This window comes from Coprinopsis cinerea (genome assembly GCF_000182895.1).
Source record: "Coprinopsis cinerea okayama7#130 chromosome 1 map unlocalized cont3.1, whole genome shotgun sequence".
NCBI classification, from domain to species: Eukaryota; Fungi; Basidiomycota; class Agaricomycetes; order Agaricales; family Psathyrellaceae; genus Coprinopsis; species Coprinopsis cinerea.
This window is the reverse complement of record NW_003307544.1, coordinates 1,460,580-1,479,982: the sequence shown is the minus strand read 5'-3', so window position 1 is coordinate 1,479,982 and position 19,403 is coordinate 1,460,580. Positions and strand designations below refer to the sequence as shown.

Genomic DNA, 19,403 nt, shown 5'->3' with positions numbered 1-19,403 from the left:
ACAGTACGCGTACACTCCATGTTTGTCTATCTGTTTAGATTTCACGTAACATATTACTTGGTCGGTGGACCCCACGTAACACCGGAGACAGGGTGGAGGAGACATTGAGGTGAATAAAGATGAATCTGAAAGCACCCCCAAAGCGCCTCGCAACTCACGCCGATTTTGCGAGGCGAACCCGCTGATCCTTAGCCGTTCACCTCCAGGATTGCATCCTCGGCCATGGTGAGCAAGGACCTAACAAACTCTTCAATTTTCTGGTAAATCTTGTACAGAGCCCTGGATGTGTATGGAAGGTTAATAGAGACCGCGTACAGGAAGAAGACCGTCGTGACGGCGTACCTCGCAGAGCCGGCGACAATTAGTGCAACCACGATCAAGGTAGCGATATCTCGGTCGTTGCCATTTCGTCTCCGCGCACCACGATATCGAGCCAGCCAGTGAACCGGAGCAAGGGCTTGGAAAGACAATAGTAGGTGCACTATCGAGACCGCCCCAACCAGGGGTAGACCCAACAAAAAGCGTCGGAGGAATCTCATGACAATTCCTGGGCGAGACTGTGAGAGATCGTGATAGGCACTCGAGTACCGAAAACGTGGGGTCGGTGGTGGAAGCCCATCGTCCTCCAGGATCCCTCCGACATCACTATCACGGAGAATTTGAAAAGCAGCGGTAATGAGGTCTCGTGCTACATCGAGCGGAGAGACTATCCTGAAGAATGACCACGAATAGTCGACTGGTTCTTCAAACCATGGCATGAAGTAGCTAGTGATAGCGGAGGCGAACATGACGAGTCCTGTGAATGCCAAACCCGAGAGCAGTGCCACAATGACTGGGACACTTCGTAAGTACAGCAAGCCAGTATGGACACTGTTGCTTACACTGATTGGTTGCCAGACCCACCACCTGAGTTCTGGCGAAACGGTACCGATAATGACATTGAGGGCATGCGAAGAACGCGCTCCGGTTGGATGCTGCAGCTTTTCGCCATCGCTGTAGGCATTTCACATGGACGTACTGAAGGAGTTGAAAGTCAGTCGTCGAGACGCCGAGACAGAGAACAATGGCCACTGACTCTGATTGACCCCTTGCACTGACAAGGCGAAATGAGGCGCCCGAGTTCTCGCTCAGCTGAGACCCCATCCAAGCAGATTCTGCATTGTTTCTCGTCCGAATCTTGTTCAGACTGCTTCTCCATTGGTCTTAATCTCTTCTGTTCTTGATTGGTCAATGTACCTATCACCAGGTATGAATGTCGCAAGAGGGAGGCATTGGAAATGGTTATGGATCGAGACACACAGGTCCGGACAGCCATGAGATCATCCGGTGACTTGATGGTAGCCGAAGGTCAGGTGACGGTGTCATCCCCGCGCCGACGTCCCGAGTGAGTGTCCGGAGCGCCAGTGAGCTCTCTACCGTTAACGGCGCCTTTCTCGAGAAGTCTGGTCAGATCAAGCCCATTTTTCAAAACACGTCGCTTAGGAACGCTTCTGACACCAAAATTTGGAATTAAACACGACGAATGACCCAAAATGCGGAGAAAACCGGCCATGTTCGACTAGTTGGTGCGATCTGTGGAATGGGAAGTGGTGCGTTCACTTGAAACGGTGTGGAATGTACGGGTGGTTTTCTCAAGATATCTTACAGGATTGACCAAGGTTTGCTATCTCTAGCCTCCCGTGAGTCGCTGGTAACGCCTTCCTCAAGGTCGCAGTTGGGCATGGGTCTGTTCTTGACAGGATCCCGTCGGTTCGTGATACCCCTGCTCTCACTCATGGCGCATCCCACTTAGTTTCAATCTCAACTACAAACAGTCAATGACAGTAAGCTGATTCAAGAAACAGCTTTGACACTATCAAAACCCGTATGCAATGTGCTCCACCAGGAACTTACCGGGGAGCAGTGGATGTCCTCAAGCAGATCGTCCGGAACGAGGTTGGTCGTGAATTTCATGCCACCGGACAATAGTAGCCGACGTGAACCGACACAACGTCTAGGGTGCCCTTGCGCTATACAAAGGGGCCACTCCACCAGCTGTGGGGTGGGCAGCTATCGATTCCGTCTTGCTAGGCTCGTTACACAATTATCGCCTATTCCTTCTCCGCCATGGCATGTCAGAACCAACCCCACACTCGGGGGCCCCTAGGCTTACCATCCTTGGCCATGGTATCGCCGGTCTGCTTGCTGGGTGCACGAGGTACAAACTGTCAACACATATCCCCGTTCTGACTGAAAATGCAATCTAGTGCCCTCATTGCCACACCAATGGAACTCTTGAAAGGTATGTACTCTTGGGCCATCGCACGTTCACCTTCGAAGAACCCTTTTCCCAGTCAAGTTGCAGCTCCAGTCCCAAAAAAGCGTGGTCGATCGGCGGTTCACTGGTCCCATTCATTGCGCCCGTGAAATTGCCAGAGTTCAAGGCCCCCTTGGCCTCTGGTCAGGGTTCACAGGCACTGTGGCATCAAGGGTAAATTTTTTCTGGATGTTTTTATCCTTTGAGGTGCGCTTCCGGTATATGTCGTGTTGCCGGGGCCGATTAACACCTTTTTAGGTGTTCATGCGTGGGTTTGGCAAACTTGCAGGTACTCCATTCGAAGTGAGCGTTCGATAAGCCTTGCCCAAAGCTTTGCCTTTTTCTCACCGAAAGATAGGTGAATACCGGACTGGCCAATTTCCTCTCTGGAGGCTTCGGGGCCTTTACATATTGGATTATGGCCATCCCCGCTGACAATGTGAAGAAGTGCGTCATTCGTTCATAGGGAGGTCGTGTCTCAACTCTGACTACTCGTCTCTGTGTGTTACTAGCCGTATGATGGCCTATCCTTATCCTGACGCATATCCCGCTTCCAACTCGACCGTTGGTCTTAAAGTCCCATCATTTTCACGTACAGCCCGAGAGATATTTCTCCACGACGGCTACGTCGGATTTTTCCGTGGATTGGGACCTTGTCTTTTGCGGGCCTTCCCTGTCAATGCGTCGGCGTTATTCGTCTATGAAGGTCTGATGCGGCTACTTGGTGCCGAACAGGTGAGTGCAACCCTTCGTTCTCTCCATTGTTCTACGGTAACTTAAGGTCGATTGTTTCCGCAGACACGACAATAACCCTCCCCAGAGACCTACATCGTTGCACATCAGCAATGATGGTAGAAGCATGGGCGCTGGCTATACTTCATATTCTTTGCTGTTAGCGACCATACATAAGGTATTCCGTGATGGTTTACTTTGCGACTACTCTTTTTGGTCACGCAGATACCATATTGAGAAGACCAACATCTCAATAAACATTTAAATAGAATATACAGCTTCAACCGTCAAGCTCGAAAATACACCTATGGCTACATTAATATACAAATAGGGGACAGAGTCGGAAGGTAGAGTTGTGCAAGAACCCGGCAAAAACGAGAATGAGAGAATGGGAGGACATTCAAAGATAACAGCGAGAGAAAGTGCTCGGGGGCAACGCGCAGGGCCAATTGCTCCTGGCCACGGCATTCTCCCAATCTGCCTCGTCGGACCTGTATAGATCAAGGGCAACTCTGGCGTTCTCGATCTATATGACATGAGTTGCCGACGGAAATAAATATGAACGACCGACATACGGGATTCAGTTGCCCTTCTTGGCAGCGCCGACACATAAGTTGCCACGCCAAAGTTTGAAGGCCGACCACTTGATGAGGCGATCTCAGGGCATTCCTGAAGGGCTAATTATGACACTGTCAGCGTCATACAATTTTATTTTATTTTTCATCCCGAAAAACAGACGAACCTGGTACAATGCAACGTCCCTGGTGGCGACGGCTGGATGAGGTATGCCAAGAACTAAGATTGCAAGTCGGTTCGATCGTTCACTCTACTTTCCTGGAAACAACTCTCTCACCTGATAGGTCATTCCAGAGGCTATGTCCGACCAAGATCTTTCCCTTAATGAGATTGGCGACCTGCTGCTGGACGATTTGGAAGGAACGGGCTTGTGCTAAAACACGCGGCGAAAAATGGTCAGACGGCGAAGGAGACGGTCTCAGGAGCGGATGAACGAACGAGGTTGGAGAAGAGATTCCGTGATTCCGGTTGCCCCTGTGCGATAGTCCGTGACCTGTGGGTGCGGTTGGTGAGAGATGGAAAGTCAGGGGAAGGGGAAGGCGATACGAACAGGAAGGGTTGGGACGACGTAGTGATCGTAAACGACTGCTCCGCGATAGTCTACAATACTGACCCTGCTGAGGCAGACATGAATACAGCACGATAGCGGGAAGAGACAGGATACTAACGCAAGCATGGTAGTTGTACCCCCAGGTCCCACCCCGACGTTGGTGCAGGAAAGAGCGAGGAATTGTTCCATGGAGGGGGGAGCCATTGGGTAAATATTGGGAGTAAATGTGACACTGAAGCACTCACCTCTTTTCCTCGTCCTTTAAATCCTTCGCGAGCGCCAGGGAGAGCCTAACTGAAATAAGCAGGTCGGGATACCGTTGACGGTCATTTGGCATGACATAATGTATATAAAGCCAATAAAGGTTGAAAGACGGGCAAACGTCGCTCCAGATGCAACACCAGTGGTCAGGAAAGCTTTTCCAAGATAAAATAGCATGATATGATTGCCCCAAAGACTCGGCATATGCAAAGACAAGGAGTCTGCAGGTTATATCAATGGAGAAAGCAATTGCGATCGGCGCCCGGTTGAATCGTGCGGACAAAGAGCTTGCATCGTGTTGTTTAATCCGTTGTCCAAGTTGCGACGTAAATCAATGTACCGCTTCCCCGCCCTCTATCTAGAACTTCGCTGGAGTTCGAAGGAAGTCACTGGGAAGGAGGTCAGATACAGTGAGCAGCTGCTGGATCGTTGCACCCGACAGCAGATCACGAAAGGGACGGGGGCTAGCACAAAATCTCTTTTGAGAAGGTTCTGGGAACTGTCAATATCGAAGACCTGGCTGACGGTGAACCCTATCCGTCGATATCCCAAAAGAGGAAAGAAAATTATTTGACTGAGGCAACAGAGCAGGTTCATAAAGAGGCGCCAAAGAACGCGCGGAGTGGTCCCTCGAATTTGGCCTATTTCGAGTAGCCGAGCGGCATCCAACCCGCAGATCCTGGTCACGACATGGAATGCAGTACCGATGACTAGAACCGCATGCCTGATTCGTTGCACGTAGTCCGTCAGAGCAAGGCGAAAGCTGCTTTCATATCGAGAGCGTTCGCTTTACATAACAAGCGATCCAACCAAAAAATTGCTCGTAAACAAGGTTGCCTTGTGGTATTGCCCGGTTATTAGAGAAAAAAGCAATGATGCAGGGTCGAAGTGATTTGAGTCGAAAAAAATAGCCATCATAGCATGCTGCAGCAATAATCGCACCTGGGGTGTCCTCGTGTGCGTTGCCCAACCACGGCGAATAGAGGGTTCGTGAAACGAGGCGGCTATGGACATTGAAATTCAAGAAACGGTGATGGTGGAAAGTCCGCACCGATGCTTAAATCGCCGCAATTCCATGGCAGGTCCGTTACCAGATGAGTGCACGGTAGTGCACGGCCTTACCCCAACGATATGCAGTTATTGCCTCAATATGTTCAAAGATAGCCTGGGGACAAATTTTATTTCACACCTGCTGTTGTCGTACTTTCGGTCGCTTCCGGCCGCTCGACTCCGCTTCAGGCGCCCTACGAAGTGCAAATTTCGTCCGCATTCGCACTCTCTGCCACAGTCGGCGATCTTCGCCTCGCCTGGAAAGTAGTACTTTATCTGATAACCTCCGAAATCTGAGGGTGGGGTTCGCTTCGGTTGGGGATTCTGAAGTCGAGCGACCGGTCTTGGTTCCTTTCGGGTCAGTGCTGTAGGCTTTGGCGATATCCAGTCTTCCTTCTTTCAGGGCCAACGACGCAACCCTCCTCCGAACGCGTAGATCTTCCTTCAGCTCCTTGCCCCATTTCCCAGCAAATTTCCGAACCACCCTCTCTGCCCTGGTCCCACAATGCTTCGCCTTTCGGAGGCCCGACAAAAGTAGGAAAAGAGTTGTTGCATTTGGTCGGATGTTTGAATGAAGTCGTAAAAGGATCTTGAGCGTCTTCTCGCCATCACGCAGCTTGCGTAAACCTGTTGCGGAGGACCCCAATGCGACATGGGCATTTACGATGTTAATGCAATCCTCTCTCCGCCGAGGAGTGAGTCTCCGAGGGATTGAGCGAAGATATGATGTCGTTAGCGTCATGGCGTGGTCGAAGCGGTGTAACCTGAGGAGATGGGTGACGATCGAAAGGATAACGCGGGGTGGGATACGTCGTGGATCAGACATTTCCGCTGGCGCCCATTCGAACAACAATTTCAACCGAGGATCCCAGTCCTTCAGTGCATCCCCTTGTTGTCGTGACGGCATAACGCCCGTGAGTCGAGCCCTGGTGCGCCTGGGAGGGTCATATCCGAGCCTGCGGAACTGGAAGAATTCGACCCAGATAGGCAGGGGAATGGTGTTGGGAGAACGGGTGCTGGTTGGTTCAGTGACGAGGCGCCATGCCTGATCCCATGCGCCTCTATGAACCATATACCGAACCTCCAATTTGGTCGTTTCCATGTTTCGAGGGAGGCGCGACGCGTGCAATGCCTTTGCCAAAGAGAGGAATGAGCCGTAGGCGCCGTGTCTGAGGGTGTAGGCCATGATAACGTTATAGGTTTGAGTGGTGTGCAAGCGGGGGTAGCAGGTGAAATAATCGAGAATTACTGCAAGATCGAGGGGAGGACGGGTGAAATAAATTAGTCGAAGGAGCATTTGATGGAACGCGTCGTGATTATGCGGTTGTGGTATAGAGTGAGGTGGTGGTTGTGGTGTTGGTATTCGGTCCGAGATGTCTGGTACGGAATCGGGAAGAGTGATAGCTCTGGAAGTCTCCAAGCCATGTTGGGTCACACCAACGGTGCCAGAGTTTGTCCCAGCCAGCCTGTCGGCTGTAGGCTTGACAGAGTCCAGCTGCCTCATTGGCTTGATAGAAATAGACGAATTGTCCCCTGATTTGGAAGGTTGTGGTTGGGATTTGGGGGTCTCTATTCGACGAGAAGCAGAATGTACGTCAGAACCATCCCGTCTGTTGGAACAAGTCAGAACTGAACGACTCATACCCGAACCCATGACAAGCTATCTCACCTGACAATACTCGACGACTCTGGCTTGGTCTCTACTGTCGATCCATGGCTATGAGCCATTCCATGAGGCCTGGGCCGAATAGTGTAACTGGTAGGTGACCCGGTCGAACTGTGACGAAGCCATGCTCTCGCTGCTGCCAGTTGCAACGCTGTGGAAAAGGAGGGCAGCTGTGTATGTTGTGACGAGGCCCTGGACGCTACAAGGGCCACAGCTCGATGCTGCATGCATGGGAATCTGCTCCCTATGAAACGGGAGAGCGTCAATGTTGGCACTCGTCGTGTTACTCTCGCGTCAGACCAACCCTCCTCCGTGCTCAGATTTTTCCCAATCACGTGCTCTATGTGCCCCCGATCCGAGTCGGCCTAAATTCGGCATGCACCGCCCGCAATGGTGGATGTGCAGAATGCAAGCCTTTGGACCGACATGTAATGACAACAGGGACGCGATCGACGTTGGAGGACGTGTCCGATAAACGTCTGGTATAAGCAAAGATGCAATTCAATTTCAGCTACATAAGTGCATGTAACATTTCCTTCGACCATTCACCGCGGTGTTAACTTCATTCGAGAAATCTTCGACGTCCAACAAGGTGACGGTTATTGGGTGGCGTGCCGCACTCACCGAAGGCATGTCAAGTTGAGGTATCAACTTTAAATATGGGTCGGATAGCAGATACAATGTCACATCCATTGACACATTCATTCTTCATAAATTGAACGAATATCGAATAACTGAAGGTTATGGCCATCGATCTGAAGCTTGAAAACCCAACTCAAAAGCCTTGAGTACACGCTGGTCCGAGTATCCGTTTACAACAGTTGCAATTGAAGGTGTACATGTCAACATCGGTCAAGGATAAAATGAATGGTATGTTAAAGGATGTGCACGAAAATAGAATGTAAAGGAAGAACAGTATCGACCAGAGGAAAAAGGAATAATTAACCTAGGAGGACATTATGAACCAATGACGATTGGAAATGAATGGCGATGCAAAGAGAGATGAGAATGACAGACATGCCGGAGACGTTCGTAAATCATTACAGTCCATCCATAGAGCTTCGAAGGCTCCGACCAACAAGCCACCCGACCTTTGCCACCCATGTGTCTCTGATTTGCTTCATTGGCGTCGAAATTTCGGCAGCTTTGGCACCTGCAAGATCGTCCAAGCCTTTCTCCCAGCTGCGCACAGCTTCGATACCAAACATGCCCGCCTGTCTGTTGACGACCTCGTCGATCTTGTTAACCCAATTCTGCCACTCTTCCATCAGTCGTGGTACGAGGAGCGGGCCCATGGATGATACAGTAAGCGGAGGTTGTGATAAAATAAGGTTGGTGACGGTTTGGAGGAACACGAAGCTTTCGGAGGGGTGGAATTTGTCCTTGTGCATGGTTTGAATGGCATGCGTCAGCTGGGAGCTTGATGGTGTTTGGGTTGGAGCTGACGCGGAGGAGAAGTATGGCAAGTAGGACATGCAGCAGGACACAAAGTCGGTGATGTGAGGGCGCAACCGGGAAATGATATACGAGTCCCTCATGCCAGTTTGTGCATGGTTCATCTGGGATGGCGAGGCGTGTGTTCCGAAGCCAAACGTTAAACTCGACGAGGATGATGGGCCATTGGAGTATGGGTACGCCTCCCGCAGCTTCCTTGCTGACTGATCCAGGGCTTGCAGCGCAGTTTCAAGTGTCGGTTTTGGGATGAGGGAGAGGATGGTCGATTTAAGTTCTGGTTGGGCCTTGACGAGCGATGTGAGCAACGGTAGCAGAGACTGGGTGGGTAAACTCGCTGAGAAGAAACATAAGTATTTCCGACTCTTTTTTCAAGTAAAGACACAGAACTCACCGAGAAGCACGCCGACATCTACATCCTCTTGGGAACTTCTAGAGTCCTTTTTCTCCGAATGTGTTGAAGGGTTCTGACCAGCAGCGTTGGTTAGGGCCACAAATCGAGCACGCTTAGGTGGTGCTCGTTTGGGTCGTTCAGGTGTTGGGCTTCGGTCCATGGATGCATCTCGTGAACCAGAATTGGACTCGATCTCGTCGTCAGCTTCCCTTCCGCGTTTCATGGGTCTAAGTGTTTGGTTAATAGATGAGGCTAGGTTCTGAAAGGCAGCAACGTTGGTGTGGCCTGGAGTCGAAGGTTGCCACCCTCCAACCGTGGGCAATGTCGATGGCCCTGCACCGAGTCCAAAACCAAAACCAAAAGGCGAAGGAGCATGGGAGACAGGTCGAGGTTGGAATTCGATGTGTTGCATGATGTCGGTGGCCGTTCTGCCCGTCGACGATGGCAGTGGTTAAGGAGAAGGTCAAGGAGGGCGGCAGGTTCCACTGACTCCCAGGCTCATCTTGCCGCTTGACACTTGTTATTGGCACGCGCGAACAATTGGTCACGTGATAGTTTGCCTTTTAGGTTCCGCGGGGTTCGAAATTTTCGAAACTCATCTCTTTCTTCTTCCACCGTGTTCTCTGGTTCCTTGAGGTATGTCTCGCTCTATTGTCGGGCTGCGATGAAGAGAGAAAATGAATCGCTACTTCGAAGCTTAAGGGCTAATGAACTTTCTTCATATACCCAAATTTCCGAGCCATCTTCTGTTCAACCTAATGTTGGCAGACTCGTCTGACGGTGTTTTTTTTTAGAGCGCATGTTTCTTCTTCATCTCGTTTCATAAATGTGAGCATCCTCCATGATCGTTGCACGGGATTATAAATATCTAGAAGTCAAGCCCTGACCCCGTCTCAAGGACGGGCGATGAGGATTAACCCATGCTAATACTGATGCGCTTTTTTTCCTAAATCTTTTTAAACGACTCTTTGCTGACTGAATTTTCTTCAGGTATCAAGAAACGTCTGCGTTGTCAACATCTAGTATTACACATAACAATACCGAGCACGCTGTCTACCATCTATACATATGACCATAATATATTTAATGTCCACATCACAAGCAAAGCACCCAATACCCTTCCTTTCAGCCCCAGAGCCCGACAATTGCCGGTAAGGAACCCTGAAGATGACTCGCGATTCGAAGGCTGTTCTGCCAGTCGGTCTATCCAGCGACGTGAAGGCCGAATTGGTGTATCTGGTTCGACTATCCGATCTTCACCCTCCTTCGATTGAAGCAATGGCAGTTCGACTTCCTGAACGTGCTCGCTGTCAGGTTCTCTGTCGATTTGGTTCGCAGTACTGGTTCCACGAGGTTGAATCGTTGTCGAAACGGGATTGGGGAGAGATGTCGGAGGTGCTGGTGCACCATCGCTGCAGATCCACGCTGTAACCTGGTTTGTCGCCCATGCCATCCGATCCGACAGGTAAAGGAACATGATGGAGGTAAGGACAAAGTTGGCAGGCCGCCAGCGTGTCCCTGGAATGACAAGGAGAACACCTTTAGTGTCCCCCGCCAACCAAAAGTGGTATTGAATGATGAAGGTTTCGAGGGAGCACCTCCCCACAAAGGCGAATGCGCGTGAGGAAGCGGACCGCAAGATGACGCTTGCGTTCCTCAAAATCACGAACGCCAGAACGGGAAGGAGTGAGATGTACGGGTGCCAGCGATTGTAGGTGAATTTTGAATCTTGACAGAGCTCGAAGGCGAAGAACCAGACCAACACGAGGATGGAACCGCCGATGGCAATCTTGGTGGTCAAGGGCCATAAACGGTGATCGGTCAACCGGTTTTCGCGAGCTTTGACAACGAAGATCGATGTGAGCATCCCCACATACACGATCCAAAGATCAAGATTCACTCGGAATGACCATTCTCGAGCAGACCACCTAATGCCAAAAATCAGCTCCAAAAAGGAGAAGACAGCTTCCAAAGGTTGCGACTTCCACATGAAGGATGTCATCAGGGTTGCCGAGACCAAGATCTTCAGGAGTAAGATTGGCGTGCGCGAGTTTAGTTGAGAGCCGATGGCCATGGTCCCATAGATGACGAGGTACCACATCGAAACGAGTGGAGAGAAGTAATAGGAGATGTAGTCAGTGTCCATGACATAGGCAAGGAGAACGGTGAGTAGGTTGAGCCGAATCAGGACCTGGAGCAAGGCGTTCGTCAGCGCTACGAGTGAAAAGCGGAAACATGGAGGCTGTTCTCACCTGGGCTAGACGCTTAAATCCAAAGTCTGCTTTGCGTAGGTAAAATGTGGTATGTCCATAACCAGTCATGAACAAATATGAAGCCACAAGGACTCGTATGGGATTGTAGATTCCAGACACCTTTGAAGCACCTAGATAGTGATAAATCAAGATTGCCACTGTGGTACTGAGGTGAGTAGGGCAAGAGCAAAATGCTTCAAGGACTCACGTTGCATCCAGCCCTTCCACTCATCGGTCTGATCCCTATTCAAGAATCCTAGATCGTTGTCCGCGCGTTTAAGAGAGGCCAGGCCAATGCCGACAGCCAGAAGGCACAGGAAGGTGAAGTTTATGGCATCGAATTGCTTGTGTTCCTTCAACCATAACCACGAACGATCTGACAGGTAGATCGCAATAAGACCGCCACTCAACACAAGCAATGGCAGGTTAGAAGGGTTGGTAGCGTTGAGCATTACGCTTCGGGTTCCTACGATGGCGGTTAGTCGATGGACTAAGAAGGCTAATCGACTGAGCTTACCGGGGGATGCGGTGAGATAGCAAATTAAGGGTGCCGAGACAATGATGGCGAAGAGAAGGAACGAATGGACGTAGTTGGGCCAAGGGTAACTATTGCAGCATGTTTTGTTGAAGGGAAATTTCTTTGGAAGAACATCGTTACAGCGAAGGTTAAGTAGAATTTCTGCCTGTTTCTTCACGAGTGGGTCTGAGTAGTGTATTCCATCTTCGGTAGCCGACGGATCAAGCATGTCGTTGAAGACCAGAGGTAGATGGACTTGGAATGAGTCGTGCTGGGTGAAAATGGGGGAAAGTCGGGCGACACGGTGGTAGAGGTCGGAGTTCATGGCGTCTATGTCAGAGGGGTGCATCGTTTTTGCTCTTTCTTCCGATAGTTTGGAAGGAACGAGCTCTTCCACGGGGAGGATGACAACCGAATCGGCAATGGTCTTGGATTTCGATAGCTTGAGGAATACTTGTTCGATGTTGGCCTCCCATGCAGGGATTCCACCAGAGGTGGCTGCGTAACGCAAGTACCATAAACCAGATCCCAAGACCAGTAGGGCAGGAGGGCGCGCTTTGCCATTTCTCAGGTGTGCTTCCAGAGCCGTGGTGATGTATGTTCCGTTGAGAAAAGGGTCCCAATAGAAATTTAGTTTCGTGCCGTTGGTCGTTTGGAGTTCGTGGTCTTGATGTTTCTTGTCCTCTTTATCCGTTTCCGATGGCAGTGTTGAATCCAGAATGCGGGCAAATTGGAAGAATAGTTTCCGAGTTACAGAATCCCCAACGAAGGCCACGTCCCGCGATGCTAAGCATGTCGCTCCGTCCTTTGGCCCGTATGAGTGTAGCATACATCCTGAGCGAGAGTTAGTCTTCCCGTGTGGTTTGGTATAGAGTCTGCGCCTACCATCGGGCTGCCAGTTGCGATGGGAAGAGTCTAGCCACGTTCCAGTGTTCAGGAGTGCATCGCAATGAAGGGGATCGGCAAGGTCTGGTCAAGGGATAAAAAGCACAGCGGTCAGTCGTCGAAAGCACCGAGGGATGGATTTATCGGCGCACCGAGTAGAGCATATCTAAATATTCCAGCCAGGAACGCGGTTAGAATCGAAAACAGGCCTAGGAAATGAGGCCACGCAGGATGAATGCTGAATTTGCGGGACATCGTCAGTGTTCTTTAATGTATTGAACGAGGGCGTGTTGGCTCTACGTGCCCTACAGCACGCGGCTACAAGGGAAGAAGCAATTTGAAAGTCTGTGATGGTGTTGGAAGGGGAGAAGGACGGAACCGTTGGCAGTGCTCTGCGAGGGACTGCCAGTTGACAGGATGCATTCGATCAACGATATCTCATTTTGGTAAACCCACACTTGCCGCATCTTACAGGCAATTCAAGTCGGACGATCATTAACGTCATCTCCAAGCGTGCATTGCCAGAATCCAGACCCGGAGCGTGAACCAATGAACGAGGGGTATTATATAGACATAGAGCCGGAAGAAAGGTCCAATATATGTAGTAGGTACTGTATGCTAACATGGGTCTCTTGAGTCCGTGCAAAAATGACTTGATAATTAGAATTGTATTAGTGATTGTCTTCAAGAAGCGGGTGCGGTGGTAAGTCCTGCAATGGCTTTTAGCTCGAGAGTCGAAGCGCGGGTTAATATAATGTCATACCAGTTCTGTTAAGAGGAGCAATCGTAGTCAGCATTGGTTGGATAAAACATCAAACTTGAACGCACCCTTTGCAATAATTATTGGCAGCCATTGGAATGCAAGACAGGTACCGGCACCCAGAACAGGCTTGAACGAGGCGTAAGTGCAACCAATTCGTCGACAGGGGTACGACTTACCGGCGTAGGGATCAGAGGTATAGAAATTCCGGATGAGCAAAACAAACAAGAGAATGACCAGGGGAATGGCTGCAAGACGGAAGCCCCACATGATGGTTTTGTGGCGTTTCGAGGCGCTAATGACGGGATAGAATATGGTTCCTACAAGCAGCCCCATCAAAAAGCCTCCAAGGTGAGCTAGGGATGGGATTAGTTTCTGCAACAACGGGACAGTGCAGAACTAACCGAAGTTGTCGACATCTATCCCCAAGGTTCACATTAGTTATAGCATGAAGAACGAGGGACGAGGATGTACATACAAGGGATGAAGCCGATAGCTACACCGATGGCCAGTTCAATTGTCATGAAGACGAGCTGAAGCAGAGCGAGATCAGACAAGGTTACGGACAATTGCAACGCACACCCACTTTTCTGACAGGGCGATATTGATATTTCCAGTGAGCGAGGAGATCAACCCAGGTGACCTGTTTGCGTGTCAGACACAGTGGTCAACGGAAGTGCGCCATGCTTACCGCCAGCGTTCCAAAAATCGCACCACTGGCGCCGACCGAAGGGATTCCGACCAAGGAAAAATTCCCTCCAAGAACATTTCTGGAGAGCCAATGAGATAGATTCTGTGTGATAGCATTTTGTTACGTACCCAAAGATACCTGCAGCAAAGTACACGATGAGGAAACCAGTTGATCCCATATCTCTCTCAATCTGCGACGGATGTCAGAGTGTTAGTCGGGCTGTCGCAACCTTCACGCACCTGTGCAGAGAGCGTAAACTGGGCCAACATGTTCAATAAGAGGTGGATAATTCCTGCATGTAGGAATATGGCTGTGATGAATCTGAACCACTGGTTGGGCTCCTGACCAGCTTTATATCCTGAAAAGGGTGTAAGGATGCAACGGCTCGAAACTAAGGTAGCATGGACAAACCGAATGAGCAAAGATCAGCCACGGTGCACAACTTTGTGATTGGATTGTCTACATTGTCCATGCCTAATTCAAGGTGTAGTTTGTGAGCATATCATCGCCCCTACCTATATATACAGGTACTCACAGGCTATGGGGGTCGAGGTAGGGACCTCGAGGACGTCTTTCATGCATGGGGGGAACCTAGCGCCCAAGTGAATCAAAGCACTTCCAGATGGGCCCAGCATTGGGTTGATGGTGGGCTAGTCGCAGAGTTACATGAGCTGACAGAAGGGGCGAGCAATAACCAGCCTGGGCCTACCTTGAGGGAGATCGGGCTCCCTTGTTGCCTGGCGTTCAGAACCAACTCATAGATGAATACTCCAATCATCACGGCGGATAGAGTATAAACTATCTCGCAACTAATGAGCCACATTCCCAAGATAAGGAGAAAATATCAAGAAAATATACGAACCGGCGAATGGGGTCCGTTGCACACCGATTCCTCTTTTCTTGTTTTCGATCCTCTGTTCAATTGGGTATCTCGTATTCCCGAAGAACTTGGCCAACGGACCACTCGGCTTACTGCGAGTGTTCGAATCGTCGTACTCTGCGAGGAAGTCAAGTAGTGAGTTCGAAGAAACCGATCGATAGCGTACCTAGGTTATGGTAACCACCGGATTTATATGGATTTCCTACCAATGGTGTGCGAGCCGCCTCATCCAAGTTAGCGGAGGTGTGCTCCTGAGGGTGGTATTCTTTGTAGGGATTCCGCTCAATATCGTCGGCGTTCGGTGGTGGGGAATAGCCCATGTACCCTGAATCCTTAGGTGGTTTGAAAGGCTCGTCCATAGGTTCAGGGAACTTCATGGTTGTGATGTCGCTCGTTGAGGGCGAAGATTGGTGCCTTAGTCCGCCATTCGAGCTTGAACCAACATGATTGACATCTAATTGGTTTCTCGAGTCGCTGCCGTGGTCGAGGATATTGGGATCCTTGCCATCTCCCTGTCCAAGTCGTGTGTCGTTGGTTGCATCGTAGTCATTAAGATTATATGTCGGAGGCTGAGATGCCATGTTCTTGAGGGTTTGCAGTAGGTGTCCTTGATATCCGGTAGGTGTGATTGAGATATAAGCACTGGATACCAGTCCGATGCGATATGTTGCGGGTTATTCAACGCCTGCGTGGTGGTGGTTGAAAGTGTAATTGCTCAAGCAGACTTAAGTGCGCCACCCGCGCACGCTCCGCACAGCCGCCTGCGTCACTGATTTGATCCCATCGGATACAAATGGCCGCACGCAGCACAACTCCTACAGGAGCCAGAAACAAGGTAAATATTTTTTATCCATGATTCCAGAGAGGGCATCAGATAAATACTTAGATTGATCCTTCATCGAGATTCTAGTGGTACCGTAGTAATAAGAAAACTATGCGGGGGCCCAATGTCCATAGTTTGCGTTCGATTAATGTTGCGGAGAAGAATGAAAATTGAAGGTGCCGTCGACAGGCGTAATGTCTCCCAGAAGGGATCGACCCTTGACTGGACCATCAATGGGAGTCACGTCTCCAAAACTATGTCGTCCTTTACTTCGACCGGACGGTTTGCGAGTGAACGGGGTCGGCTCCGTGTCAAGTTTCAATACAGCATCTTCGCCGTCTTCGGATTGTCCAGAATGCGGGTGGATTTCGTGGTCGGGGTCGTGGTCGTGGTCATGGTCGTGGTCGTGGTCATGGTCGTGGTCATCGTGATCGAACGGTGAATCGAAGTTCTTCCACCACTGAGAGACTGAATGCGCTCCGTCCACAAGTCGCAATATCCGTATCCCGTTCTCGCGGAGTTTGCGATCTCGTGCCCTCCATAGCAGAGGTCCCGGACGTCCGAAATCAATGCTACTCTTTGTTGACCTTGGAGACAAGGTGGCGCTAGCTGGTTGGCTGTTGATTGCAGTCTCTTCAAGAAAAGCGCGGCTTGGAAGAGCCGCTAACAGTCGAGGGTCGTCGGGAAACAACAACGGGAGCATGTAACGTGAGTCGAGCAACTCTCCGAGTGCTTGTGGCGCACGGATTGGCTGCCACCAGGATTTGTCTTGATTTCGGTCCAGCAATCCGTCTATGCCGTTTCGTTGACTGGCGTCTATTGATGTGTTGGACTCCGCGAAGGAGTCGTCGTCCCCATTCACAGATTCAGCGCGGTGGGTGGATGCATTGTCTTCCCGTTCTCGCTCCCGCTCTGAGATCTTAGGAAGGGGTCAATTATGAATCTTCAGATTAATGCAGAAGAAAACCCACCTCTTTCCGGAGAATCTCCACTCCCAGCTTCACACGATGTCGTTCCCAGTCTTTCTGCAGCTGTATGATATACTGGATACACTCATCGGTCATTTTACCCTCGTTGACCTCGTACTTGTAATCTCTGACAGCCCGCCGCATCTTTCCGCTGGTTAGTAAACATAGTGGATGTGGAAGTGGCCGAGGGTACCTGTAGAGGGTTTAAGTGTTTGAGGGATTGAATAACTGCAACTAGATCGGGGAAGTCGGACACCGAGGACAAGCACTGAATACAGCTTCATTAGTGTCCCCTCAAACCAAGTCATAGTTTGCTTACTTGCAACCAACTTAGCAGATCCTTGACGGGAGCAAAGTGCGCCAGAACTCCTGAAGGGAGGCCTATCTCATCCACCCACTCCTCGAGCACATTTAGATTATCAGCAATTTGAACGGCTCGGGAGCTTGAGGCAATCAGTCCACGAAGCGACGGAGAAAAGGGCAGAGACCCTACCGGCAGAGATATTTTTTTCTCGTGATAACCCGGTTGAAGATTTCGCCTAAAAAAACGACGGTGAGCTCGAAGGACTCAAAGATGATCTCGAGGAAAAATGCTTACAGCTAGTCCAATAAAAAACTTGCGACCAAAGCTGAGTGGTGAATATAGGGTTGATGTCAGCGAAGGCCAACAGAGTATGCAAGGCGGTGAGGAATGCGGTGAGATCATGAGGAGATGGAACGGTCGGATTTTCTGCAAATAATGCAGATAGTGGGATGCCGGACGCTCCTGCATTTGCCCGAGCAATGGTCTGCCGCAATGAAGAGAATCTTCGAGTTGATGGCGAGTTGCCATAGCTGCGGGGTAGCGTCCTTAGAGATGTCGTAGGCGAAGTAGTGACATTCTTTTGAGTTCGGGGGGAATCTACTGATACTGGGGGCGGAGGTCCCTTCTTCTTGGTGAATGGCCGGAGAAACGACCACTCAGACTCGAATTGCACTGTTTCGGACTCGGAACCAGATGGTGCATAATCCAGGATGGTAACATCGAGAAGCTGGTCTATTCTTCTCTCGGCAAACCGGATTATGAACACTGGGCGGACCGTGAGTACAGCTGGAGTCTCAACACACTGCGTATACTCACCGAATACCGAGTTAATGACCTCTTCCACTAACTCGAAGGATCCGAGCATTTCACAAGCAGGACGGATAGATTTGTCACACTGCATGAAATGTTGCCAAAGAGAAGTGTTGTATAACCAAAAAACCAACGTGGGTAGGTCATCTGCATTGTTCTGAAGCCTTGTCAACGTCGAGAGGTGACTGTAGAAGAGACACAACGCACGAAAAACGCGTCTTCAATGGCGTCTGCAGCGCCCATAATCAAGTCCTCGAGCCAAATGTGGTCGCATGTTAGACACGCAAACCTGGCCAGAAGGTACAGTGTTTGGGCAGGTGTGGGATCCTTCAAGGATATTGGATAGTTTGTAATCACGGAATCGAAGATTTGGGGTAATGTCGTAGGCGAGAAGACAAGCATGGACGCGAAGTCTGGAGGGGGCGTCTTTCGAGAAATCAGACCGGTAACTGACCGAGAAACGAATGTACTGACATAAGTGGGCTCCTCACTGAATTCCTCTTCTTCATCCGAGTCTGAGTCTGAGTCCACATCCTCTGGCTCCCACCATCTCGGCTGGACACCAAGGACACTACTGACCTCGTCTCGAACAGCCCTTCTCTTTCCTCGCCGCTTCTCCCGTTTCTCGTGTAATCTCCGTCGTTGCTCTACCCGACCTCCGGTCCAACCTTCGCCTCTCATAGCTTCTTCCAGCAACAACGCCACATCTTCTCTGTCAGGGATAACCGAGTGGGCAGTCACTATATCCAAAGCCGTCAAGTTCTTCTTTGTCGCCTCGAAAGGAGAGCAGCCGTGGGTCATCAAGTAGGACACCAGCGTCGGTGGTGCGATTATTGCGGCGTGGTGCAGAGGTGTCCAACCAGCTAACAATATTGAACTTCAGTTGCTGTAGCCGTGGGCCGATGTCAAGGATATTCACCTTTATCTGCACCAAGATCTGCGCCTTGCGACACGAGGTACCTGACACACTCCTCCCGCTCGACGTCGCGATCTAAATCACCGCCAAATCCATGGATCGTTAAACTGACAAGCCCAACACCGTCTTCGTCTTTGATTCCCAAGTCAATATAGACTTGCGCCACGGGATCGGTGAGTAGGAATTGTAGGAGGGAAAGATCGGCAAACAGGCAGGCTCGCTTCAGACAGTGAACTACAAGCGACGCCTTCTGCGTAGAGTCGAGTCCGGAATCAGAAGAAAGTTGCTGCTGTATCTGAGCGCTAGTTGGGTATATGGGGTGTAGGTCTGGTTCTGGCTCCAAGTTTAGGGGCTGTTGGGTAGCCATGGCCCTGTCCGGGGTAGGTTGGTCGTCGACTGAAACGTCCTCCAAAGTCGGTGCAACTGAAACCGCCACGATCTGATGAACCTTTGGAGAAGGGAAATCAAGGAAATTAGATCTAGACTTTAGCCATGTAGATTCTGAGGCGCTTGAATAGAAACAAGATGGGGAACCAGTCCGGTCCAGCAGACAGCAGATTGTGGTTGCGACGATGGTGGTTTATGAACGCCGCGATCAATTGGCTGAAGTGATTGCCTTC

General features: G+C 50.4%; 8 protein-coding genes across 8 annotated transcripts; 1 reads left to right on the top strand and 7 right to left on the bottom strand.

The window, feature by feature from the left end:
• Positions 1 to 115: 115 nt before the first annotated feature.
• CC1G_10522 (hypothetical protein) lies at positions 116 to 1,256 on the bottom strand. The gene is made up of 4 exons (XM_001828598.2): positions 1,076 to 1,256; positions 882 to 1,017; positions 343 to 832; positions 116 to 279 (listed from the first exon to the last, which is right to left on the bottom strand). Exons 3-4 carry the CDS (start codon positions 786 to 788, stop codon positions 189 to 191), a joined length of 537 nt encoding a protein of 178 aa, XP_001828650.2. The 5' UTR covers positions 789 to 832; positions 882 to 1,017; positions 1,076 to 1,256; the 3' UTR covers positions 116 to 188.
• Positions 829 to 3,106, top strand: CC1G_10521 (hypothetical protein; the record flags this gene model as incomplete). Its single annotated transcript, XM_001828597.2, has 10 exons — positions 829 to 844; positions 898 to 1,032; positions 1,904 to 1,935; positions 1,998 to 2,188; positions 2,247 to 2,281; positions 2,334 to 2,503; positions 2,555 to 2,599; positions 2,655 to 2,743; positions 2,809 to 3,031; positions 3,095 to 3,106. 10 exons carry the CDS (start codon positions 829 to 831, stop codon positions 3,104 to 3,106), a joined length of 948 nt encoding a protein of 315 aa, XP_001828649.2.
• A 422-nt stretch (positions 3,107 to 3,528) lies between these two features.
• CC1G_13634 (hypothetical protein) lies at positions 3,529 to 4,491 on the bottom strand (the record flags this gene model as incomplete). The annotated part of the gene is made up of 7 exons (XM_002912056.1): positions 3,529 to 3,554; positions 3,604 to 3,697; positions 3,771 to 3,823; positions 3,882 to 3,977; positions 4,043 to 4,097; positions 4,155 to 4,218; positions 4,400 to 4,491. The coding sequence occupies 7 exons, from the start codon at positions 4,489 to 4,491 to the stop codon at positions 3,529 to 3,531; spliced, it is 480 nt and encodes a 159-aa protein (XP_002912102.1).
• Positions 4,492 to 5,598: 1,107 nt separating this feature from the next.
• Positions 5,599 to 7,193, bottom strand: CC1G_10520 (hypothetical protein; the record flags this gene model as incomplete). The annotated part of the gene is made up of 2 exons (XM_001828596.1): positions 5,599 to 7,075; positions 7,135 to 7,193. The coding sequence occupies 2 exons, from the start codon at positions 7,191 to 7,193 to the stop codon at positions 5,599 to 5,601; spliced, it is 1,536 nt and encodes a 511-aa protein (XP_001828648.1).
• A 978-nt stretch (positions 7,194 to 8,171) lies between these two features.
• Positions 8,172 to 9,200, bottom strand: CC1G_10519 (hypothetical protein; the record flags this gene model as incomplete). Its single annotated transcript, XM_001828595.2, has 2 exons — positions 8,172 to 8,920; positions 8,978 to 9,200. 2 exons carry the CDS (start codon positions 9,198 to 9,200, stop codon positions 8,172 to 8,174), a joined length of 972 nt encoding a protein of 323 aa, XP_001828647.2.
• An 837-nt stretch (positions 9,201 to 10,037) lies between these two features.
• CC1G_10518 (O-acetyltransferase) lies at positions 10,038 to 12,886 on the bottom strand (the record flags this gene model as incomplete). Its single annotated transcript, XM_001828594.2, has 6 exons — positions 10,038 to 11,168; positions 11,230 to 11,360; positions 11,438 to 11,695; positions 11,747 to 12,580; positions 12,632 to 12,715; positions 12,784 to 12,886. The coding sequence occupies 6 exons, from the start codon at positions 12,884 to 12,886 to the stop codon at positions 10,038 to 10,040; spliced, it is 2,541 nt and encodes an 846-aa protein (XP_001828646.2).
• A 502-nt stretch (positions 12,887 to 13,388) lies between these two features.
• On the bottom strand, positions 13,389 to 15,655 carry CC1G_10517 (hypothetical protein; the record flags this gene model as incomplete). The annotated part of the gene is made up of 13 exons (XM_001828593.2): positions 15,129 to 15,655; positions 14,945 to 15,079; positions 14,792 to 14,880; positions 14,618 to 14,732; positions 14,494 to 14,556; positions 14,322 to 14,440; positions 14,211 to 14,272; positions 14,083 to 14,161; positions 13,972 to 14,034; positions 13,870 to 13,924; positions 13,796 to 13,810; positions 13,460 to 13,747; positions 13,389 to 13,399 (listed from the first exon to the last, which is right to left on the bottom strand). The coding sequence occupies exons 1-13, from the start codon at positions 15,541 to 15,543 to the stop codon at positions 13,389 to 13,391; spliced, it is 1,509 nt and encodes a 502-aa protein (XP_001828645.2). The 5' UTR covers positions 15,544 to 15,655.
• A 275-nt stretch (positions 15,656 to 15,930) lies between these two features.
• Positions 15,931 to 19,150, bottom strand: CC1G_10516 (hypothetical protein; the record flags this gene model as incomplete). Its single annotated transcript, XM_001828592.1, has 9 exons — positions 15,931 to 16,704; positions 16,757 to 16,897; positions 16,947 to 17,021; positions 17,073 to 17,196; positions 17,247 to 17,292; positions 17,352 to 17,822; positions 17,874 to 18,024; positions 18,075 to 18,730; positions 18,787 to 19,150. The coding sequence occupies 9 exons, from the start codon at positions 19,148 to 19,150 to the stop codon at positions 15,931 to 15,933; spliced, it is 2,802 nt and encodes a 933-aa protein (XP_001828644.1).
• Between the last annotated feature and the right edge of the window lie 253 nt (positions 19,151 to 19,403).